Below are 26973 nucleotides of genomic sequence, written 5' to 3'. Positions count from 1 at the left end.
GATTACCTGGCAAATTCACTTGAACATGGTGCAAGTCAAAATAAGCGATTGCATCAGCAAAAAACAATATCCTCCACATCGCTACCATCACACGTTTTAAAAGCTTTACTAAGGCCTTGAATGTTGTAACATTAATCAAACAACTTGTATTTACTATTCTGACGAACATAATCGATTCGTATGTCTAGTCGTTCTTTCCGATCCAGTAACCAACGTCGCTTAACTTCGCCAAATTTGTGGCAGGTGCTCGGTACGCAGGACCTCTTATGAACAATAAAGAGATCATTTGATGCATATCTGATTCCTACTGATTCACTTATCTGCTGCTAGATGTCAGGAGCTGACACACACACACACACACACACACACACACACACACACACACACACACACACACACACACACACACACACACACACACACACACACACACACAAACACAGACTCGTGTATACATAAAATGTATCTCACACGAATGGGTTATACTGATTGTCTGGAAATATTTATCGCATACCGTTTTAAACTGGTCATGTCGCATGTTATCTATCTATATATATATATAAAGATATGTATATACGTTCATGGGTAAATGCGTCATACACATCCGACCCATTGTACACGCAAAACTGGCCTAGACAACTCAACTTACTTCCTTTTCCCCAGAAGAAGGAAGAAAATAGCTATCCCAGCTCCCAACATCACTTTCAACACGTTACATATGTCCCATGTATGTAGACATTAAGACTTGCTGTCACTATGGAAACATACATGATTTCATTCCTTCTGGTTATAGTGCTTCACTCAGCATTAAGGATAACTCACGTGAAGGGTATGTACTCACCGTTTCGAATCCAGCTGTGATGCAAACAATAGTCTGAACAATATATACCCCTACTTGTGCAATTTTGGGTCAAACAGTGATACTACAAGGTTCGCCCTCCTCTGCTGTCAGGAATGAGACCCTTCAGTTTACCTGTACCGTCGCCGGTAGTGGCTCCTTACAAGGAGCATTATAATTCCTTAGAGTAACACGTGTGTCTGAACTAGATTAACGCATATCGTTGAAAGCTGGTCATATCGAGTGTCAAACTAGCCGTCTATATCACAATGTGAATACATTCGTGGGTGATTGTGCAAGATAAACCCGACCCGTTGTACAAGACATAGCATCTCAACCGCATTTCTTTGTCCCTGTAAGGGGCACGTAAATAGCTGTCGCAGTGAACAACGTTACTTACACCACTTTCAACACGTTATAAAAGTCACATACCTGTAGCCACTAGTTCACTGTTATAATGAGACTATGTATGATTTCATTCCTTCTGATTATAGTGTTGTATTCGGCATAATCGATAACCCACTCGAAAGGCATGTGCTCATAGTTTCACGTCTCGCTGCGATACAGACTTTCGTAAAAGGACCACGAACCATGACCTGAACAATTTACAGCTCTATCTGTGCAATTTCAGGTCAGTCATTGAGGCTACAAGGTTCGTCCCCCTCTGCTGTCAGGAATGAGACCTTTCTGTTTACCTGTTCTGTCACCGGTAGAGGCTTCTTACAAGGAGGACTGTCGTTCCAAACAGTAACAGGAAGATCATTAAACGCTCCGTGTATTGTCAATGCTGGTACCTGCAGAGAGTTCATCACTCTTCCTGGGTACACCTGTGAGTGTGTGAGTGGACAAACGCGGGTATTCTACTTGAATATCACATCAGTCAGTACAGATGATGAGGGTACCTGGAGGTGTCAGTACAGCGCTATCAACAGTAACACCATAAGCCTGGATGTACTATGTAAGTACTAGTATATCAAGCTAATCAACAAAACGTATGTGTGTGGTAACCATGTAATATTATCAGTGAACAACCGTCAGGTTTGTTGACTTAATCATTTCCGTTTAATTATAACATGTTGCGTCTATACAAAACAATTATATTGAAAAATTATGTAAGTTGTGTTTTAAATAAAAGCGGCCTTACCCTGTAGGCATTCATAAGACAGACAGGCACCTTTCGACAGCACTCAATGTACTTAATATATATACTTCTACTTTTTAATTCCCTTGCACTATACTTGGTTGTTGAAACATAGATGGGCCAGGTATTACCTCTGTCTCCACAAACAAACAAGTAATAGAGATCGCCAGTCCTGGTATAGACTGTAGCATTAACATCACACCCAGCAACCCCCCAACATCGACAACACATATTCTATGACCTCGACCTTCAAGCACTATTGTTATACCGACATGGGACGGCATGTACCGGATGTAAATTTGCAATGATTCAAGAGAGTCGGTTATTTATAAATTTGTTGGTTATATACTGAGTCAAATTAAAAACTTCACATTTTTAAAAGTAATCCCATATATGATATACAACGGACAAATGTATCAGAGAAGGTAATTTTTAATCATTAATGTCCAAAGAAGGATTTTAATGGTAACGCTGGTAACCATAATTTGTTCCAAGCACCTACGGTATTCGGTAATAACATCAACAGTTTAAATCATAAGTCAATTCAATTCAATTCGGTTTATTTTCGTAAGTGTAGGCCATCGGCCCATGGTTCCATTTGTATGACAATGGACGTGATGTACACAGTTGTTATTGTTGTGACAATAATGTACTACGAAGTGACATCGCTTGATATATATAGATAGCTAGATGTTCAATTAATTTACAATCAGTTTTAGACATAATGATATTAAATTTTTGTATTGTCGGATATTCATAAAAATTTTGTGGTAAGTGATCCACGTGTAGCTTGTTATAACCGGAGCAAACTAACAAAAAATTATACTCGTCCTCCACATACCCAGCTTTACAAACACAACATAGTCTTCTGTTACGTGGGATAGCAGCATATCTCCCAGTTTCAACACACAGCTGATGCAAAAAACATCTAAACCGAGCTAGCGCCACTCTCAATTTACTGACGGTCACACAGCTAAGATACAACTCTGTACCAAACGATACCTTGAATAGAGAATAAGAGAAAGATTTACTACCCTTTACCAAAAGACTATGCCAATCCTGTTCATAACTACATTTCAGAAGCGACATAAATTCTGTCCAAAACGAATGAGGATGACTTATACACTGGTTTTCCCATACAGAGCCAAAACCCAAACCGAACAATAAAGATTTACCTTTTGAGACCCAATTAATTTTACCATTACTTTCTGCCTGAACCCTCATATAATAAGATTTCTTTGGAAAGTGACAATCGGACATACTCAATAACCTTATCCAATAACCAATAACTCTTTTGTATGCATAAAGATATAATGGATACCGCCCACATTCACCTCGAACCATGTTGTTGGGTGTTGACGATTTGACACCTAAAAAGCGCTTGCATGCCAATGTATGTAAAGTTTCCATTTCATCATTCTGGTGTAGAACCCAGACTTCGGAACCATAGAGCAAAGTTGGGACTATTTTCATATCAAATATTTTAGAATATAAGTCATATCGAAGAGGATGTAATTTTATCAATGACTTTAAAATTCCAAACATTGCTTTTTCCCCCTGTACACCAACATTAGAAAAATGACTTGACCAGGACAGGCTTCTCGTGAAAGTAACGCCCAAATATTTATAGGAAGACACACACTCCAACTTTAGACCTTTATAGTACCAAATCTCTTATCTTGACAACACTCCACCTTTCGTAAAAACAACCACCTTGGTTTTATCAAAATTGACATCTAGATCATAATCATTACAATATTTTTCTAGAACATCAATACGCTTCTGAAGTCCACCTATAGTATCTGCGATTAAAATAATATCGTCTGCAAATAATAACTCTCTGTAATATCAGGATGAAGTTGTATTCCTGGTCCAGTATCTGTTCAACTTCAGCAGCTAGTCCGTTAATAAACATCGAGGATAAAAGGGGGCTTAACACACAACCCTGACGTACTCCTCTTGAAAACTGAAACATTTCAGAAAATGTATGTTTAAATTTAACACTGGCCTTAACAGCTGTATAAAGAGACCGTATAGCTTTTATCATTTTGCCAGCTACACCTTTATTAGCTAGTACTGACCATAATTTCATCCAGTTTACAATGTCGAAGGCTTTTGCAAAATCGACAAACAAACCATATACCCTACCCTAACGCTTACTGATATATCTCTCGATAATACACTGTAATATAAAGATATTATCTATGGTGGAGTAATCATGACGAAAACCAGCCTGGGACTCTGCAATTTTACCATAGACCTCACACCAAGAAGTGACCCTTCTGTTCAAAATAGAAACATGCAACTTACTCAGCGCACTAAGGACTGATATACCCCTATAGTTGGATGGGGAATGGATGTCTCCTCGCTTATGTATCGGAACAATAATTCCCAAAGACCAAGATTCAGGAAAGTATGCATTATCAAACAACTTATTAAACAACACTGTAAGATACGGGACTAAAATATCATATTTAAAAAATTCTGAAATGAGGTGGTCATTTCCTCCGGATTTATCAATTTTCAAAGAGTTGATGGCACATAGCACCTCCTCTTGTGAAATGGGGAAGTCCAGAATTTAGCAACTCATATCATCATGACTATCATTAATAGTCGTGTCGGTTTTAACCATATCTTCATCTCTTGGATTGTCAAACACATCTTTAAAATGATCGACCCATTGTTCTAGTGATATGTTAGGTACACGAGTTGCCACACTCTGAGATAATCCTCTTATGGTAGACCAGAAACATTTACTATTTAGAAGACTATATAAAACCTTATTACGCATATATTCATTATGACTTTTCTTTTCACGAAATAAACTTGTATAAGTATTTCTTGATTTTAAATAACTAACTAAGGTGCTATCATTTTTAAGATGTCTACATATTCTGAGACACCTCTCTCTCTCCCACCTGTAGTACCGACACACGCTATCAAACCAGGGCTGTGTGTGACTGTCGCGAGACTTACAAGTCCTTTTCATGCACTGAGCAGCTGTACAAATGGTGTCCGTGAATGAGTTAATAGCACCATCTATATAATCTGGTTGTAACAGAGTACATTGTTCAAAACAATCAACAACATGTGGCAGTACAAGATTATCCCTGAACTGTTGTAGTTTCGCCATGTCCCACACATAGTGGCAGTTTTCACGAGGCGCACGTGCGGCCCTTGCTGTCTCAACGGGAATCTCCTGATCACGTGCTTGAAATGAACAAGATAGTGGAAGGTGTGAGGATTCTGCCCTGGACACAATATCAAATGTGTTACAGTGGAAGAATAGATTGTTGGATACAATAATGTAGTCAATTACACTGGAGCCTGAGTGACCGATGTCAGTATAATCACCTATACCTAAATCCGTACCACAGCGACCATTTAGAATAGACATATCGAGAGCGGCACACATATTGACAAGATATTTTCCGGCATTGTTTACAAGGTTATCACATGACACTCTATCCATGTTGGTAATATCAGACATAACTGACATATTCTCGTCACCTTAAACCTCGGCGATATCATCATCAATTTGATCAGACAGTGTCCCAGTCCGGGCGTTGAAATCCCCGCCTATGAGGATGTGTATATCTCTGTTAAGTGACCCAATAACTTCTATTTATCATATAATGGGTAGGTTTCTCGGCAGGATAAAGCCAACGGATAAAAACGATATCCGTTGGGGTCATATGCGGATAGAGATGCAAATACCAAAGGTCAAGTAGGACTACTTTCACTGTTTATAAATAAACATGGCGTCGCCCTCGTCATTCGGCGATCGAGTCAGAATTAACCATCGTGAATCTGGATAAACTACAGGGATAATTGCTATCATTATCAAACGAACAGTCTAATATACTGAAAATCAGTGTCTAACCGTGACGTAGCTAAGGCATTTTATAAGTTTTGGCAACTTTCGAGATATAAATTTCGAAACAATTTTGCGAGGGCACGAGGCCTAGCCAAGCGGGATCAGTAGCCATATCTGTGCTTGTAGACCTCTGTGGCTTGAAACCTTCTCCACAAATCAAAATGGTTGGATTCGGCCGAAATATGTTTGAACTGTTACCTTGTTTCGATTTGTCGCTGTGTGTACATCTGACTACACTTCTTAACGTTATGAAAGGATAGACCGACTGTCAACAACGTCTGACCGTGGCCGTGACTCATAGACTAGGGTTAGAGTAGCTTCCCTTTGACAAAGGGCAGTTACTCTAGCGGACAGACTGATGGATTGCCACGAAAGGCAATTAAAAACAACTGTTGTTTTGCGTATAAGTTGCTTCGCCACTGTATATGAAACAGATTTCAGTTGGAACTATATTGGCTACTGTCACAGTCCTACTGACACATCACTTACCCTGTGACGTAATAAATATTAATGCGCCCGTTCCAGGAAAACTCGCAATGTTTCGGTAATGTTTGTGAGAGAGGGAAAGCGATTTTAAAGCACAGAATTAAAGAATGACATTATATGATAAAGAGGTTATCACGCTTGTGTGTTTGGGGATGGTAAATATCCTGTATTAGGAATAAACACTATGTATTTAGCTCGCCAAGGCTCGCTAAATACAATGTTTATTCCTAATGCAGGATATTTACCATCCCCAAACACACTCGCGTGATAACCTCTATAAGTGAGTTGAAGAATAAAGTCAAACCACACTTAGTTTGTCTGTTATTAAACCAACTTGATCCTGGAGGATTGACATATACACAGCAAATAAGAATGTCTTTCTCAAGATTAAATGCACTTTTTTCTAAAGGTAAAAATATAGCATTGTCTGCAATTCTGGACCATTTCACATAGACACTGATGGATTTTTTCACAATCACAATTAAAAATCCCGAGAATCGTCCTCTGTCTGCTGTTTTAATTGCATTTAGGCTGTAGGCTGTAAAGTTGTGGAATATCAAATCAAATCATAAGTCCCAAGCACGAGAATCTGATGGCACACAATTTCAGTAGCGTGTATGGCCACCATGTGCGTTGACAACTGCCACACAACGCTTCCGCATAGACCTTGTGATGCTTGTGAACACATGTTTTGGAAGACGACGCCATTGTTGCTGCAAAATGGTGCCAATATCTTGCAAATTCTGTGGTTGGTTCTGGAGAGTGCGCAGACTTCTGCCAAGAGCATCCCAGACGTGTTCGATGGGATTGAGGTCGGGAGGCCTTGACGGCCAGTCCATGACGTTGACTCCCGCATTCTGAAGGAAATTCCTTGTCAAAATTGCTGTGTGGAGTCTGGCATCGTCGTGTTGGAAGATCAAACCGGGTCCATGAGCTGCCATAAAAGGCAGAAGTTCTGGTGCCAGTACCTGGTCGCGGTAAGCAGCAGCGTTGAGGTTGCCACGGATGACAAGAAGCCTGGAACGTGAATTGCCACAGAAAGCACCCCACACCATCACACTTCCGCCTCGAAATCTGTCAACTTCCTGTACACAACACTGGGCGTAACGTTCATGACGGCACCTCCACACTCTCGCCCTACCATCAGCAAATCGAAGATTAAATCGGGATTCATCACTGAAGACAACTTGATTCCAATTCCTCTGAGTCCATCGTAAGTGTCGCTGTGCCCACAATTGACGTCAGAATCGGCCCGCAGTATGGCCGTCGTGCTTGAAGGTGAGCAGTTCTCAGACGGTTTCGAACAGTTTGCGCACTCAGTCTACCCCTAAACAGTTCATTTCTGATTGATGTAGCCGTCAAAAATCGGTTACGGAGGTGACGTAAGACAATCTGACGATCCTCTGCATGTGACGTCACACGTGATCGACCTGGCCGAGGGCGATCAGCGGTGGTACCCGTTTGCTGTAGACGCGTCTGTAAATCATAAACAGTCCGTCGACTACAACCCATCGTCCTTGCGACTTCAGCTACTGACGTTCCCGTCTGCAACATGCCGATGGCACTTTCACGTTGCACATTTGAAAGGCGTGGCATGACAAATGGCCGTAAAGACTTTTGTTTTCTTGTGTTTTTCATTTTTTCTTAATGACTGCTAACAAGTATGTCTGAAAACACATGCGGTATTATGGCCACGTGACCAGTTGCACGTGAAAAAACACTTTTGTCACTATAGTGCTGTGCACAAGATTTTGATTGATTCACATGCACAAAAACGGGTGTTATCTGAAGACAATACGTGGCCATTACTGTTTAAATACACAATAAGGGCCCACAATGGTAACTGGTCAAAATGTTAAAATTTTAGGATTGTGAAGTTTTTAATTTGGTTCAGTATATTATGGTGTGGGTTTTCAAACACCTGAGAAAAATGATCCAAAGCCATTGGTGGTAGCAGTATCTCTTTTTATTCTTACATGTACCTAGTAACATTTTCCTATGCATTAACATTAGCATTAATAATTGAGTAGGTTTCAAAATGACCGAGACAGTTTATTCTCTGGTATTGGTGGGATTTTTAATCCAATGATGTGAAATCTATTTCCACCAGACGCCCCAGCAATAACCACCGTACCTACCAACAAGAACGTGATAGAGAACGCTAGACCTGACATAGACTGCAGCAGTAACATCACACCCGGCAACCCCTCAACAACACGCTACAGGTGGACAGGTCCAGGAGAGTACAGCAAGGATGGGGCTGTACTAGACAGGCTTGTCAACAGGAACCAGGGAGGGATGTACACCTGTACTGCCACCAACACTGCAGGACTGTCGGATACGGCCCAGGCCAACATCAATGTGCAGTGTCAGTATCACAACCTCTAACAATGTATAAGCATGTTTTGAATACATTTAGTGCCCCATCAACTTTAATTGAAAATGGGCTATGCGTTTACAATGTTTAGCAGCATTGTGCAGTTCTCATGGAAATATTCAGGACAGTCGAGGTTTTGTTGTCATCAGCTTCTGTACCTCATCATGGGGTAGCCTGGTTGTTACAGCATTCACTCACATCTGTTCAAGTATAGCACTTGCCGTTTGTCTAAATCAAACTGTGAGATTCTTAAAACTGATAAATATCATACATTTTGAGCTCGAAGACCAATAGAGTGGTGTTTAATTAAACCACTGGATTCTTCTTGGTCTACCAATCTGCCCTAGCCGAGTTCCTCTTTACTACAAGCTTGACCCCACTGCAACAGGCACAGGGAACATGTGTCTCCTTTTGCGTTGATGGCAGAGTTCACGTACAGAGGTCGGTGCTTACCCTTTTCGCGAACACCTGGTGTTATCACTGATTTTAAGCAGTATATTCATGCTATTTTCACCACTATTTTGCCTTTCAAGCCCAATGAAATCTATTTCAGAGGATAATCCAGGTCCATTATTCTCTGTCCGTGATGATTTATGTATACAAAAACAAACTAATAGCTATCACTACGCAGATGCTCCAGTAATAGCCGATCTGCCTCCTAATAACAACGTGATAGAGAATGCCAGTCCTGACATAGACTGCAGCAGTAACATCACACCCGGCAACCCCTCAACAACACGCTTCAGGTGGACAGGTCCAGGAGAGTACAGCAAGGATGGGGCTGTACTAGACAGGCTTGTCAAAAGGAACCAGGGAGGGATGTACACCTGTACTGCCACCAACAATGCAGGACTGTCGGATACGGCCAAGGTCAACATCAATGTACAGTGTGAGTAATTACTACATTGCAATATCTGTAGTCCACATTGTCTTAACAGGACTATAATGTATACGTTAGTCTCCAGTTCAAAATGTCCATATTCAAGTGTAGTGTAAGTATAGCAGCAAAGCACATTTCCACAGTCTATATATGTTATAAACATTAACGAAACACACATGAATTTGGGTGTGCTGAGTATCAGCCTTTGGCTACCGCCTATTTGAACCAATATATGTCTATTTTTGGAATTGTTTATGCACATGTCACCCCACTGTTCCAGCCAGTGCTACTGGTCAGTCACAACCAGATCGACTCGGACAAGGGATTGGAATTGGAGTTGGAGTTTCGCTGCCTGTGGTACTTGTCTTAGTTGTTATCATTGTATTGATGTGGCGACGAAACCATGAACACATTGAAAAGGTTAACACAGGTAATTATATGACTTGTAGCCATATGTGTTTCTTTGAGCAGAAACGTTCATGCTTTACAGTAGTTACTTTACAGTAGTGTTAAAGGTAGCAATTGAAGAAATGGCTGAGTGTAGGCTCTGCGTCACAGGTGGACAGTGCAGAGCAATACAATGTTTACTCAACTGTTTGTTTTGCGAGGTACATGTGCAGAAGGGTATATTCCATTGTGACGTATTTTAGCCACGTGTTACTTTAGACTTTCCAGCCGTTTAATAATACGCGATGACTTAAGGATATACGTGTTTTGTAAGTTTAAACTTTTGGAAATATTCCTACTTACGAAGGAGACATTGGAAACCATGCAGTTATAGATATAGTTACAGATATAGTTTTATGTTAATGTTACATATATTGATTTAGGATTACATGCATTTATGTCAGGACCAATACTCCATTTACAGATCAAACAGAAACCATCGAAATACAGTCACAAGGGTAAGATGCACAATATCTGTCTCAGTCAATTAATCAAAGAAATAGAAAGCGTCAACGACAGAGAATTATCAGACTCCAGTATCCGCCAAAACATCAGATGCTACGTCAGATCATCAAATATATGCGCGTACAACATTCTCACCAAATTGGACAAACTCCTGTCAAAATCGCTTTTCAGTGGGCGTAGATCCCTTTTCAACAATCACCGACAGCATTTTCTTCAAATATTTGTTTTATGAGATTTGATATTTTGGTTGTCTATGTGAAGTGTATTGAACTAATGATGTTTTCTAACGTTACATTTGTTGGTTTGTTCTAGACACAGCACACCAAACCAAGGTAACTTCATCAATGTCCAACATATAACACTGCAGACGCAAAAGTTAGATTGTTGGTCTGTCATCTCATTATAAACATATACTGCGCCAGATTACACGCAGCGTTATTGTGAGGTGACATTGCATTCAGTAATTCAACTATACTTGAGGTTTGGAAATGGTAATAAATCCTTTTTAATCATTTAAAACACAAAAATATAAGCAGGTTAAATGGCACCCGTGGACATCATCAGTTATTAAACTTAAACGTGTTCCAGAAGAAATCAGTGATCACTCACAACTTCACAATATTCGCTTTTAACAATTATATATGGATTAGGTTTTTTAATTGTAATACATCCTGCTAATCTCTGTTAAGTACACATATATGCAGCTTGAATAGCACATGTTGACATTAGCAATGATTAGATTGAAATGTGTTTCAGAACGGCAGTTTTCTAATATTATCGAACGAATCACATACCATTTCTATGCAGACATTACTGGACATTAATTAGTATTATATGTATTACTCTGCATGGTCATGATATGTTACATTTAAGTAATGTCACGATAATCATATCTTACTGATGCGTTCAATTATTTTTTTTGAAGATGGAGCCTATGCAAGCCTTGATGAGCACGCCCCTCAGAATAACGAATATGAGAAACTGGACATGGCAAACAGCGATAAAGGTTGTTACCATAATTTGTTTATATCGAGATATTGTTTAAGGCTTCACCCAGGCGGGGATGGGTTGGTGGTAGGGGTAAGGGGTTCTTGTGGTCTTTGACATCTCAATAATCAAGCCATATGCTGGCGGCCTGTAAATAATCGAACCTGGACCAGACAATTCAGTTAATGATATTACTAGCAACGGTACACGCCGTTGGGATACGTTAACACGCCATCAACCTTGTCACCGAAGATGACCACCAGATCCATTTAGTCACCTCTTACGACCAATATATGTTTCTATGGAGAGATTCTAAGTCTCCAAGGAGCCTTGATTGGGGCAGCATTTTAATACACACGGGTTTTTTGTATGCTCTGTATTATTGTCTCTATACAAAAAGCGAGTAGCTAGTTTGTTTGACTTATGTTAAATATGGCCATGTCAATGCCTATGTCTAATTTTCAATGATCGTGAAAGCCTCGTCTTTCATTATGTATAAAACTTCACTTGGCAAAACCTAATATTGATTTATTTTTTTGTAGAGCTGGTTGGTATGGTTGAAAAGGAATCCGTCTACCAAAATCAAGGGGCCGGTGGAGTTTGTGAAGGTAATTATGTTATGCGTGAAACACATGTAGTTTCATTAAACCCATTTCAGGGGCAATGGCATGTTCATACTGCTTGTCAACCTTTCCTGGCTGAGCGACGCGAAATGCAACATTATTGCATTTATATAGTAACATGCATGTACATGCGTGCGTGCGCGCGTGTGTGTATGTATGTGGCTGCTATTACTGGTCCGGACGAATGCCGCCGTTTTTATGGTGCTAGCCCACTGAGACACCTGGCCACAGTTTAACATTGACACCCCACTCAGACACAGTATAAAAGATGAGTCTGAGCCGAAAAGTTCTTGGTTTATCCCTTAAATGCCGAACACCAGACAGCATAACACGAAGTAGCATCTTTTAAGGTTTTTTTGTATAAATCTTCCTTGGACCGAACAACTCTCCCCGGTCAGACGCAGTATCTACTAGACTGTGCAACCATTCCTGACATCCAAGACCATATTGAGGCGGTCGTATAAATGTTTACATCCCCTACTGTGCATCTTGTTTCAGATTATGAAAGTGGGAAAATGACAGTGGAACACGAATGACGAGCAAGTTTCAAGCTACACATGTAACGATTAATGTGTGACAACCAAGCTGCAAGCTACATAAATAACAATCAGGGTGTGTCTTTCCAGCACTGAGCTACAGATCTAACGACACGGATGCGAATACCAAGTTCCAATATACATATGTTCCAAGTTCCAAGCTACATAAGTAACAATGGGTGTATAACTACCAAGTTTCAAGTTACATATTCTACGATCGGGGATGACAATTTCCAGACCCGTGAAATACGAATGTCTTCAGCAATCCATGTTTAAAGAGGCGACTATCGGGGTCAGTTGGTCAGACTCGGTGATTTGGTTGATTGTCGTATCCCAATTGCATGGATCGACGCTCATGATGTCAATTACTGGATCGTCTAGTTCAGACTCGATTATTTACCACCGTCATATAGTTGGAATATTGCTGAGTGTGGCTTTAAACTACAAATAAACAAATAAATCATGTTCGAAGCTACATATATAACGATTCGGGTGTTCGATGGAAGTAGATTCATCCTTGTCAAGCTGTGACCTGTTGATCAGCAACAGCATCTGTATATAATTAGTCGTTACCCCTAGTTGTTAACCCAGTTATCTGGACATTTGTAGATTCCAACAATTTCATTGGAACCGGTACCGTCCGGATTAAAAAGTTTGATTGCAGACATTGACACATGTATATTCTGTAATCAGGGACCGCCTCCGCGGACAGAGCGTCTGCACTTGAAAAAGTATGTATCTTTTCATTGCATATAATTATTGTTTCTATCATCTAACAGTATTTTGTATCTTTCCATTGTGCATATTGTTTCTATTATATAACATCACTTTGTATCTTTCCAGTGTAAATATTGTTCCTATTGTCTAAAAGTACTTCGCATCTTTCCACTGTATATGTTGTGGATGTAGTACTGTGTATGTAAAAAGTGATACATTCGATCTCTATATGTATGTACATGATGTGACACAATCAAACAACCGGGTTTGATTTGCCCTGTGGGTACAATGTGTGAAGCCCATTTCTTGATGTTGCGGAATGTTGCAAAATATTGGGAAAGGCAGCATAAAATCAACGCACACTCACTCTATTATCACTCTGCTGTTGATGTGAAACTGACTCTTTTATCTTCTGCTGCTGATGAGACAGACCCAATTACTTTCTGCTGCTGATTAGAAACAGACCACACTGCCTTCTGCTGTTGATGTGAAACAGACCTTATTATGCCTCAAAGTGAGATTGACCAATCAGACAGCAGAACTAGTGCCCCTATTTGAGCCCATATACCGTCAGTAAAAATCCAAGATGGTTCTTATTGACCTAATATGAGACCGAATACCGTCGGTTATAGCCATTTTGGATTTTCACATACTCACCTCAAAATATATCACATAGAAATTCTGGTACAGAAATTCGGTATTCGACACTGTTTTGTATGTTAATATCATTTTGGTAGCAAAGACATTATCTTTTAAAGACACCACGTTCGTGATTTTGTTAAAAAGAATCATGGAGAAACAAACCTCACAGCGGAGGTCACTGATTTACAAATAGCTACATCATAGAACATGAAATAGATGACGTCACAAACAAGAAACGTGACGCCAATGACACACATACCAATATAATAGATAGCAGCCCGTCGTTAGGAAAGAGCGGTCTGCTACCAAGTTACAGTGGCCTTCAGATTTCTGATAGCATGCAGGCATTATTATGATAATTCTATCCATTTCAGTTATATTACTTGTTTAAACGTTCATTTTAAGTGCATTATATATTCCATTGTCAACAGATGTATTTACATTAAAACGTTGTGTCGGAAACATATATACTGTTCCTGTCATTTATACTGGTTGTAAGTATCAAGTTTTCAGTTTGACATGACATGTGCGATAAATATACCAAATAGTGTAAACTTTTCATCATAATAAATTCGTAATGGTGCCAAATATATTTTTCTACCCTTAAGCGGCAACTTAAGACAACATAACTAAGATAATTACTGTCTGCTCCTAATGTGAAACAGACCCTATTACTCTCCGCTGCTGGTGAGAAACAGATCCTATTACCGTCTGCTGTTGATTAGAAACAGATCCTATTACGTTATGCCGCAAATATGCTGGTGACATGTAACAGACCCTACAACCTTCTGCTCCTCATGTGAAACATACCCTATTACTTCCTGAGGCTGATGTGAAACAGATCCCATTATCTTCTGTTAATGATTAGAGTGAGTGAGTGAGTTAATATTTAACGTCACATCGGCAATATTTCAGCCATATCGTGACGAGTGGTTAATGATTAGAAACAGACCATATTACCGTCTGCTGTTGATGTGAAACACATAATACCTATGCTGCTGATGTCAAACAGACCCGAATTCCTTCTGCTGCTAATATCAGGTGAGGTGAAGTGGGGTTTAACGCTGCGTTCAAGAGTATTGTACAAATATAGCTCTGTGTGTGTGAGTGAGTGAGTGAGTGAGTGAGTTAGTGCGTGCGTGCGTGCGTGCGCGTGTGATATCCGATATTACAATGCTATTCAACTGATAAACCATGCCGCAGTTTAACATGAATTCCCTTCTCAGACACATTATACTGACTCCGAGTCTAGTGTTAGCCTCGTAATGCCGTCCGCAAGGCAGGGTAACAACAAGTACCATCTTTTAACGTCTTTTGGTATGACACGGCCAGGGATCAAATCCCGATCTTCCGCTCTAAGGGCGGGCACTCTACCACTAGACCACGGAGACCATGCTGCTGACATGAAGCGACAGTATGCTACTGACTTGAAACGACCCTCCAACCTTCGCCTGCTTAAATGAAACAGACCCTATTACCTTCTGCTGCTTTTAAGAAACAGACCCCATCACCTCCACGTATCGGCTTCATGGCGGGTCGTTAGCAGTGTGCAAGAATAGAAGTATGCTTCGTTCAATGGAGTCTCCTCGTTTACTTCACGGCAGAACTGTTGTCATGACATACTTGGATTTCTTTTCCAAACACGTTTCAACTTATGTGTGTAGACTTTTAAAAATAATCGAGGTCCATGAAGAGTACATGGCTGCAAATTTGACTCAGTAAACAGCTGCAGTTTCAAAAATAACATTGTCAAAACCTTTAGTGTGTCGTTTGTCCAGTTGTGTGTCAAAACAGGGGTCCTTCAACCGGATTCCCAATCCCAAACCTCTGCTCCTGCCTATACCCCACTTCTCCAACACACACCCTCCCACAACCCAAACCTAAAAATCCCAAAATCACGATGTTTAGGGTTGTAGAGTTGAGTTCGTCACGTACCCTGATCCGTTGGTAATGAGTTCAAATGCTGTCACGTAGGCTTGTTGTGCTGCAGACATCCCACGGGCTACAGGACTGTAAAATTGAAGAAAGAAGGGGTTGATATTTTTTGCTTATTTACATTCACACATTACCATAGCGGCATATAGGGGATCTCTCACGATGGTAACAGTTTTGCAAAAACGTGACATGAATAGTATTTAACATATTTAACATAATTGCCCAAATATGGATTCGTCTTTCAATTGTGAGAGGAGCTGCGAAATTAACATTAGGTTTTCCAAATTGTCATTATCATCGTCTTTATTATCATTTGATCTTCTTGGTGTTTTCTAGAGCATATTCTGTTTTTACCTTGACCATTACTCGTGCGTTTATGGGCAAACATAACAATTTCACCTATATCCCATAGACCTGCTATCAATACTTCAACGATCCACTTGTTATTACTTATAATGACAGATAAATATGACGAAAATAGCCTTGACGTTGTTATATAATCTACTCTGACCTAACCACACTGTACCACTTTTAGTAACACAAACGTTTTCCGCGGAGACGACTATGAAGATTCAATAAATAATTGGATATTCCATAAACGCTGAGGGCCAAAAAACATGTTTACACAAGCCAGAAATATAAATGTGTGTGTGTATGTGTGTGTGTGTGTGTGTGTGTGTGTGTGTGTGTGTGTGTGTGTGTGTGTGTGTGTGTGTGTGTGTGTGTGTGTGTGTGTGTGTGTGTGTGTGTGTGTGTGCGTGTTGGAACAGGCGTTTTGCGGAAGCATGACATTGCTGTACTGCCACCTCTCTTTTAAATAAACAATATACTCTACATCTCTACCATCGCACCTTTTAAAAGCTTTACTAAGGTCTTGAATGTTGTAACATTGATCAACCAACTTTTATTTATTATTCTGATGAACATGATCGATTCGTATGTCTAATCGTTCTTTCCGATCTAGAGACCAACGTTGCTTAACATCGCCAAATTGCTCGGTACGCAGGACCTCTAATGGACAATAAAGAGATTATTTCATGCATATCTGTATCCTACTGATTTCACTTAACTGCTGCTAGATTTCTACAGGCGACACACACACACACACACACACCCACACACACACACACACACACACAGATTGGTTAGTGTGATTGTCTGGGAAAGTTTATCGCATACCGTTTTAAACTGGTCATATCGCATGCAATGTATATATATGTTTATCATTTATATACGTTCAAGGGTAAATGCGTCATACACACCCGACCCATTGTACACGGTATACCATACCTAGATAACACAACGTACTTCCTTGTCCCCGGAAGGAGGAAGTAAATAGCTATCGCAGTTACCCGCAGCAGTTTCAACACGTTACATATGTCCCATGTATGTAGACATTAAGACTTGCTGTTATGATGGAAACACATATGATTTCATTCCTTCTGGTTATAGTGCTTCACTCTACATTAAGGATAACTCACGTGAAAGGTATGTACTCACTGTTTCCACTCCATCTACTGTGAAGTATCGCGAACAATAGTCTGAACAATATTTACCCCAACCTGTGCAATTTCAGGTCAAACAGTGATACTACAAGGTTCGCCTCCTCTGCTGTCAGGAATGAGACCTTTCAGTTTACCTGTACCGTCACCGGCAGTGGCTTCTTACAAGGTGCATTGTACTTCCTTAGAGTAATACGGGCGTCTGAACTAGCTTAACGCATATCGTTGAAAGCTGGTCATATCGCGTGTCAAACTAGCTGTCTATTTCACAATGTGAATACATTCGTGGGTGAATGCGCAATATACACCCGACCCGTTGTACAAGATATAGCTGGCCTACATCTCAACCGCATTTCTTTGTCCCTGGAAGGGGCACGTAAATAGCTGTCGCAGTGAACAGCATTTCTTACACCACTTTAAACACGTTATAAAAGTCACATACATGTAGCCACTGAGGTTTGCAGTTATAATGAGAATATGTATGATTTCATTCCTTCTGATGATACTGTTGTATTCGGGATTATGGATAACCCACGTGAAAGGTACGTGCTCATAGTTTCACGTCTAGCTGCGGTACAGACTTTCGTAAAAGGATCACGAACCATGACCTGAACAATTTATAACTCTATCTGTGCAATTTCAGGTCAGACATTGAGGCTACAAGGTTTGTCCTCCTCTGCTGTCAGGAATGAGACCTTTCAGTTTACCTGTACCGTCACTGGTAGTGGCTCCTTACAAGGAGGACTGTACTTTATAAGAGGGACAGGGGTGTCATTCACTCCTTGTATTGTCAATGCTGGTACCTGCAGCCAGTTCAACAATCTTCCTGGGTACACCTGTGAGTGTGTGAGTGGACAGACCAGGGTGTTCTTCTTAAATATCACATCAGTCAGTACAGATGATGGTGATATCTGGAGGTGTCAGCACCAAGGCATTAACAGTGAAACCATTAGCCTGGATGTGCTATGTAAGTATATCAAACGTATGTACAAAAAAGAACGGGTGTCTGTGGTAACGACACGAATATGAGTAAAGCTAGATGAAGTGACTATATACAGACAAATACGGGAATGCTGAAAGCACTCAGTCTGGGATTGGTATAGTAGAAAACAGCAACCATGTATATTATCATGTTCAAACAGTTTGTTGAATTAATCGTGTATTTTTAATCATAACGTGTTTTACAATGACAAAACAATTATCTTGAATGATACATTATATTTTAATACAAGCACCCTTAAACAGTGCCTAAAATTCAGACTGCATTCAGTTGAACATGTCCTTCCACGTTAAGCGCTTTGATTGAAGGCATTCAACTTAAATATTTGTTTGCTAGCGCCACCACAACAGGTCTTCACAATCTCAAGCAAATTGTCGGAGATCATCACAATTTTGACAGGGTTGTTTTATTCATCAGAATTTCACAAGTCCACAACTGTTGAACAAAAGAACAGTACCTCGTTAATGGCAGGTAATTCGTAAACTGGGTTTTCTATATGTATGGTATTTGTATATTTGTCATCTGCTACATACACATACAATCATATACGTTCAGTGTTTCATTCCGTACCACGATTCTTTATTGTTGAAACATAGATGGGCCAGGTATTACCTCAGTTCCCACATTCAAACAAGTAATAGAGAACGCCAGTCCTGGTATAGACTGCAGCAGGAACATAACATACGGCAACCCCTCAACAACAAGCTTCAAGTGGACAGGTCCAGGAGGGTACAGCAAGGACGGGGTTGTACTTGTCAGGCTTGTCAACAGGAACCAGGGAGGGATGTACACCTGTACCGCCACCAACACTGCTGGACTGTCGGACACTTATCAAGTCAATGTAACCGTTCAGTGTAAGCATGCTTTTACTCACGTACGACCGCGTTCCTTCAAGCACTATTGTGATCCCGACGTGGGACGACTGATATCTGATGTAAAGGTAAATTTGCGATGATTCAAGAGCGTCTGTTATGTATGAATTTTGTGTTTCTGTTTTGGTTGGTGTTTTCATACACCAGAGACGATTATCTCAAGACATTGATGTTAGCAGTGTCTGTAACTACTTTTAAATGTAACTGTTCAAAACACCCAACGAGATGCCCAGTAGTCTCAGGCGCCGGAAGTCGCTATGCAGGTATGAGTTCCTTAGTTTTGCGATGATCCATTGATTGCGTGTTCAAATCCCAGACACATCGAAAATCTCTGATTATGGTTTCCACCACTGTATCAAACGTCATAATCTTTATTTTCCAGAGTGTTGAGATGCTATTGGGGGTTTGTTTTTGTTTAGGTAAAGTTGAGTAATTAGTTGTCATTATTCTGTACAGTTTTCTTTAGATACACCAAACTCTTGGTAAGTGCCATATGTCTGAAATCACTAATAACATAAATCAAGTGACATGGGTACTGATGTCCATGTCTTGATACCTGTTTTATATCCTCAGTTGTATAAATGTTTCAGTATATAGTTAAAGGTGTTGGCTTATTACATTATTAAGATAAGAATTTATAATTCCTACTGATGTATATAGTGTATAGTTAAATATATTGTTTGACATATATAGGCTACATCACAATGATGTTATACATGTATTGCTCTAACAACGAACTTTTCTATGAGAATTGTGTGGGTGACCGGTGGGGCGGGACATGCTTTATCGGTGTTTGCCTCTTGCGCCGAATTGAATACGTTTCGGCTGATAATCGATACAGATTATTCTCTGGTATTGGCGTTTCATATTCCAAAAATGTGAAATCTATTGCCTCCAGACGCCCCATCAATAACCTCCGTACCTACTAACAAGAACGTGATAGAGAACGCTGGTCCTGACATAGATTGTAGCAGTAACATCACACCCGGCAACCCCTCAAGGACTAACTACAGGTGGACAGGTCCAGGAGGGTACAGCAAGGATGGGGCTGTACTAGACAGGCTTGTCAACAGGAACCAGGGAGGGGTGTACACCTGTACTGCCACCAACACTGCAGGGCTGTCAGACACAGCCCAGGTCAACATTGATATTCACTGTAAGTACCACAGTTACTCACAATACATTAGAGTGTCATCTTGAATACATTTAGTAACGCGACAACTTTCATTGAAAATGTGCTATGCTTTTACAGTGTTAAGCATCACAGGAAAATATACATGACAGTCGATACTTTGATGGAATTAGCCTCTGTTCTTTGTCAGTAGTCAGGGGCCTAGTTGTTACAGCGTTCACTCGCCAAACTAAACACCTGTTTAAGTTTAGTTCTCGCGGTTAGTCAAACTGGAGCTGGGAGATTCTTAGAATGATAAACATCATACATTTTGAGCTCGTAGATTAATGCTTGATCTACCAATCTACCCACGCCGAGTTCCCATTTAATGCAGCTGTGGCCCTATTGCAACAGGCACATGGAACATATTTCTCCTATTGCCATTAAGGCAGCGTTCCCGTACAGAGATCAGTGCTTACACGTGCTTACCCTTTTCGCGAACACCTGGTGTTATCACTGATTTTCAGTAATCCATTCATGTAACTTTCACCACTATTTTGCCTTACACGCCCAATGAAAGCTGTTTCGGCGGATAATCGAGGCCGATTCTTCTCCGGCGTTGATGTTTTATACTTTAAGAACAAACTAATCCCTATCGCTACCTACACAGATGCTCCAGCAATAGCCTATCTGCCGCCTGATAACAACGTGATAGAAAACGCTAGTCCTTACATTGACTGCAGCAGTAACATCTCATCCGGCAATCCCTCAACAACACGCTACAGGTGGACAGGTCCAGGATGGTACAGCAAGGATGGGGCTGTACTAGACAGGCTTGTCAACAGGAACCAGGGAGGGATGTACACCTGTACTGCAACCAACACTGCTGGACTGTCTGACACATCCCAGGTCAACATCAATGTACAGTGTGAGTAATTACTACGTTGCAATATCTGTAGTCCACGCGGTCTCAACAGGACTATAATGTATACGTTAGAGTCCAGTTCAAAATATCCATTATTCAAGTGTAGTGTGAGTATATAATAGCCACAAAGCCATTTCCGTAGTCATAAGAATATCTGCAAAAAACAAAGTCAATTCAGATTCTGACAATTTCAAAATCATGCTAGTTACTGTCAAATATAGTGATGACACCAGGTGTCCGTGAAATGGTGAGCATGGACAATCGATAACAATATTTATTGATGAAACTTCTGTACAGTTATCTTCTGCAGGTAATTTTGTATTTGAAGTGACAGCTGAAAAGAGACAGAACTCCTTGCATGTCCATGTCAGTGATAATCAGCAGAATTTCACTGAACACGTATCATACAGATGAATAAGAGATTAGAAAAAGAATTCTTGATATTATGAAATTATTAAAGATAATAAATTCAAACAATAAAATTCTTCCATTTTCCTGTAATTATAAACATAGATCTTTTACATTTGATCAGATCGTCCAAAACGAGATATGCAGAAGGATTTTAGTCCAACAATAATTCGACAAATCAACGACACAGCTGCCATGATGGCTACAGCTGCAGCCAACCCGTTGCCACATTTCACCTGGTGGAGATATGACAGCGGGCACCTGGAGAATATAGACGACGCTACCGACTACACTGTATTCAGCTCAGACTTACAGACAGTCCTTATTGTCAGGATTGTACACTCAAGGGACTACGGGACATATGCACTGAGGATGAACAACTCCTATGGGGAAAGTACACTGCTATACAGACTTTCACCAGCAAGTGAGTTTCAGGTAGTATTAATTCTTTTCATGTCTATTTTCTGAGCAGGAAAAGGACAACATTGTCATGTGGCACATATGCATGTCACAGAAAAATATTACCAATTGTCTTTGTTACTTAAGAGTGAGTGAGTGAATATGGTTTCACGCAACTTGAAGCAATATTCTGGCTATATGACCGAGGAGGACATCAGAATAAGACTTCACTCTAGTACTCATGTGGCAAGCGACACTGGGTCTTGAGAGTGACAAGCGAATGCTTCAGTTACAAGACTACACCTCACTTCCGTGTTTGTGTACACATGAATTTGGTTGTGCTGTGTATCTGCCTTTGGCTAGGGCCTAGTTGAACCCTAATGTACATACTTTTGGAATTGTGTATGCACATGTCACCCCACTGTTCCAGGCAGTGCTACTGGTCAGTCACAACAAGATCGACTCGGACATGGGATTGGAATTGGAGTTGGAGTTTTGCTGCCTGTGGTACTTGTCTTAGTTGTTATCATTGTATTGATGTGGCGACGAAACCATGAACACATTGACACGGTTAACAAAGGTAATTATGTGACTTGTACCCATATGTGTTTAGTTAAGCAGAAGCCTACGTACCTTCAGTAGTTACTGTAAATACTTCAACTGGTTACGTGATAAGTGGTAAAGGTAGAAAGTCAATAAAGCATTAAAACCCTTTCCATATCATATAGAAATATCTGCATAGAGCAGAGTCGATTGTACGATTCCGACTATATTATGACCATGTGTTTATGAATCACCATCAAATAGTGATGATACCAGGTGTATGTGAAAAGGTGAGCGTATCCTTGTAGCGTATAGGCTCTGCGTAACACGTGGACAATGCAGGGCAGTATAGTGTTTACCCAACTGTTTGTTTTGCGAGGTACAGTATATTCTATTGTGACGTATTTAGGCCGCGTGTTACTTTGATTTTCCATCCGTTAAGTAATTTTATTATCTGATGACTTGGAACCCATACTGCTCTTTCAAAACAAACACAGTTTTATGTAAATGTTATAAACACATATTTAAGATTACATGAATTAATGATAAGACTTCATGCTCCACTTCCAGATCAAACAGAAAGCATTGAAATACAGTCACAAGGGTAAGATTCACAATATCTCTTTAAGGTAATTTATCAAACAAGTAGAAAGCGTCAACGCCAGAGAATTAACAGTCTCCGTTATCTGCAGAAACAGTTTCAATTTGGCGTAAAATGTAAAATAATGGTGAACATGTTTATGAATAAGTGAGTGAGTGAGTGCTTTTACGCTGCTTTTAGCAAAATTCCAGCAAAATCACAGCGAGGAACACCAGAAATGAGCTTCAAACATTGTAGCCCGAGGGATGGTGTCAATCCTGCTGGGGACCATGTAGGTAGCAGAAGTACCGTAAGTCCCCATGGTCCCTAGTATGGTGGCCGAACTTTGGTTGCTGGCGATCTACAGCCCGTTTTTATACTGTCGTCTGATATAATTTGATCATTTTATTGCTCTAAAATTAGTTTTTAAAATTATAATCTGTGATATATTGCTAATTGTTTTACTGTCCTTCGGCGACAGGTTTTTATATATAATTTAAATGTTTAACTTGATCAAGTCACGATATAGGTGAAATAGTGCCGATGTGACTTTAAATATTAACTCACTCACTCACTCACTCACACATTGTACCCATGTTGGGAATCGAACCCGGGTCCTCGGCGCGACGAGCGAACCTTTTAACAACAGGGCTACCCGACCGCCCCTTGTTTATTTATGACTGATTACCGAAAATCAGTGATGACAACAGGTGTTCCCGAAAGGAAACAATCTGTGTCAAACATCAGAAGCTACGTCATGTCATCAAATATATGGACGTGCAACATTCTCACACAATTGGACAAACTCAAACTCGCTTTTCAGTAGACGAGCAGAACACTTTTAACAATCACTGATATCATTTTCCTTAAATATTTCCAGACGAGATTTTGTTGTCTTTGTGAAGTGTATTGAACCGATGTGACTGTTAACATTAACTCGCTTACTCACTGTATTGAACCACGGTTATTCTGACGTTACATTCTATGGTTTGTTCCAGATACGGAACATCCAACCAAGGTAACTTCATCAGTGTCCATCATAAAACTATCAACACTATATACTAGTAGTTAGATTGTTAGTCTGTCATCTCATTATACACATATACTCCTCCAGATTACACACAAGTATACTTTAAGTTAACACTGTAGCCAGCAATCTAACTATATTTGAGGTTTTAAAATGGTAATAATCCTGTATACCTATTATAAGCACACATACAAGTAGGTTAAATAGCACCCGTGGACATCAATAGTCATGAAAACTAAATGTGTTCCAGAAGATATTAGTGATCACACAAAGTTCTATCTTTCGCAGTAATTTCCATGAAGACATTACGGGACATTAGTAATATATATTATATTGGTCATAATGTTATTCTATCTTTCGAGTAATTTTATGATAATATTAATTTACTGATGCATTCAATTAATGTATTTGAAGATGGAGCCTATGCAAGCCTTGATGACGATGCCCCTCGGAATAACGAATATGAGAAACTCGACATGGCAAGCACCAATAAAGGTTGTTAGTTTAACTTGTTCATGTTGACATATTTCTTGAGGTGCTGTGGTGGTATAGGAAAGAGGTACTTGTGTGTTTAACGTCTCCCTCAGCAATGTTCAAGCTATATGACGACAGCCTGTAAACATTCGAAGCTGGACCAGACACTCCTGTTAGTGATATTACGAACAACGCCAAACGCCATCAACCAAACTTTGAAAATTCATGGTTTTTGTATGCACTGTATTGTTTTCTCTATACAAAAAGCGGATCTTTTGTTTACAAAAATCGTAGTGGGTGGCTAGTTTGTTTGACTGATGTTAAATATCGCCATAATATATGCCTATGTCTTATTTTCAATGATTGGGAAGATCCGTGAAGAGTCCGGGGTAGAATAGGTCTTGAGCAACCAATACTTGCCGTAAAAGGCGACTATGCTTGTCGTAAAAGGCGACTAACGGGATCGGGTGGTCAGGCTCGCTAACTTGGTTGATGCATGTCATCGATCCCAATTTCGTAGATCGATGCTCATGATGGCAATCACTGGATTGTCTGGTCCAGACTCGATCATTTTACAGACCGCCGCCATATAGCTGGAATATTGCGGAGTGCGGCGTTAAACAACAAACAAACAAAACAAACAAACAATGATTGGGAAAGCCTCGTTTTTCATTATGCTAAACGTAGCTTGACAAAAACCTAGTATTGATAACCTTTTTTTGTAGAATCTTCAGAGCCGATTGGTGTGGTTGAAAAGGAATCTGTCTACCAAAACCAAGGGGCCGGTGGAGTTTGCAAAGGTAAAGGGACAATAACATGTGTCTCCTACTTTAACTGACCAAGATTAATATTACTTGTTTTGTTCATAAATGTAAAAGCTTCGCGAAGAGAAATATTTCTGAGATGAGTTTAAGGTCATGTTCAACACTATTGCACTCATATAGTAACTTACCTTGTCACAGTTTAACATGGACATCCCACTCAGACACAGTATTCTCAATCCGAGCCGACAACTCCTTGTTTTGTCCCCTAAATGCTGAACGCCAGACAGCACAACAGCGGGTACCATCTTTTAACGTCTTTTGGTATGACACCTCCTTGGATCGAACAACTCTCCCCAGGCAGCCGCTCTATCCACTATACCTTGGATGGTTGGTTGGTTTGTTGTTTAACGCCGCACTCAGCAATATTCCAGCTATATGACGGCGGTCTGTAACTAATCGAGTCTGGACCAGACAATCAAGTGAGCATCGATCCACGTAATTGGGATCGATGACATGCATCAACCAAGTCAGCGAGCCTGACCACCCGATCCCGTTAGACAAGCATAGTCGCTTTTTAGGGGAAGCATGGGTTGCCGAAGACCAATTCTTCCCCAGAATCTCCAACTTGCAACCAATCCTGACCATATTGAGGGCGATGTATATTTACATCCCTAACTGTCCATCTGTTTCAGATTATGAAGGTGGAAAAAATACAGCGGAGCAAGAGTGACTACAAAGTTCCATGCTACATGTGTAACGATCAATGTGTGAATACCAAGATCCAAGCAACATATATTGCACTCAGGATGTGTTTTCCCAGTTCCAAGCTGCATATGTATCGACCCGGGTGTGAATAACAATTTCCAATATATATATATATATATATATATATATATATATATATATATATATATATATATATGATAATCAATGTCTGAATACCAAGTTTCAAGCTATGTATCACGGTGTATGTGAGAAGTGATACATGCGATCTCTATATGTGTACATGTGACACAAAATTAAACACACGCGTTTGATTTCCCATATTGGTACAATGTGTTAAGCCCATTTCATGATGTTGTGGAATATTGGTAAAAGCCGCATAAAACAACATTCATTCACTCACTCTATTACTTTCTGCTCTTGATGTGAAACAGACCTTATTACGCCTCAAAGTGAGATTGACCAGAGAACTAATAACCCCATAAATCCAAGATGGTTCTTACTGACCTTATATGTGACCTTATACCGTCAGTAACAGCCATTGTGAATTTTCACATACCCACCTCACATATATCACATAGAAATTTGTTATTCAACACTGTTTTGTCTTTTAATGTCATTAATTGTGATGTGCAAAGACATTATTTTTTAAAGAAACCACGTTCGTGACTTTGTCAAAAAGAATTATCGAGAA

The 26973-nt window shown here is 40.1% G+C and overlaps 1 protein-coding gene across 1 annotated transcript; it reads left to right on the top strand.

Moving 5' to 3' along the window:
* The first annotated feature begins 697 nt into the window (after nucleotides 1-697).
* On the top strand, nucleotides 698-26443 carry LOC124151277 (hemicentin-1-like). The gene is made up of 13 exons (XM_048383330.1): nucleotides 698-829; nucleotides 1470-1796; nucleotides 8453-8710; nucleotides 9351-9465; nucleotides 20339-20481; nucleotides 21107-21364; nucleotides 21894-22193; nucleotides 22599-22748; nucleotides 23282-23315; nucleotides 24290-24309; nucleotides 24733-24813; nucleotides 25518-25592; nucleotides 26249-26443. Exons 1-13 carry the CDS (start codon nucleotides 757-759, stop codon nucleotides 26284-26286), a joined length of 1872 nt encoding a protein of 623 aa, XP_048239287.1. The 5' UTR covers nucleotides 698-756; the 3' UTR covers nucleotides 26287-26443.
* Nucleotides 26444-26973: the final 530 nt, after the last annotated feature.

This window comes from Haliotis rufescens, unplaced genomic scaffold, assembly GCF_023055435.1.
Source record: "Haliotis rufescens isolate VD_foot unplaced genomic scaffold, xgHalRufe1.0.p SCAF_47, whole genome shotgun sequence".
NCBI lineage: Eukaryota > Metazoa > Mollusca > Gastropoda > Lepetellida > Haliotidae > Haliotis > Haliotis rufescens.
Note: the sequence above shows the minus strand (reverse complement) of the source record. Positions and strands in the feature narration are given on the sequence as shown.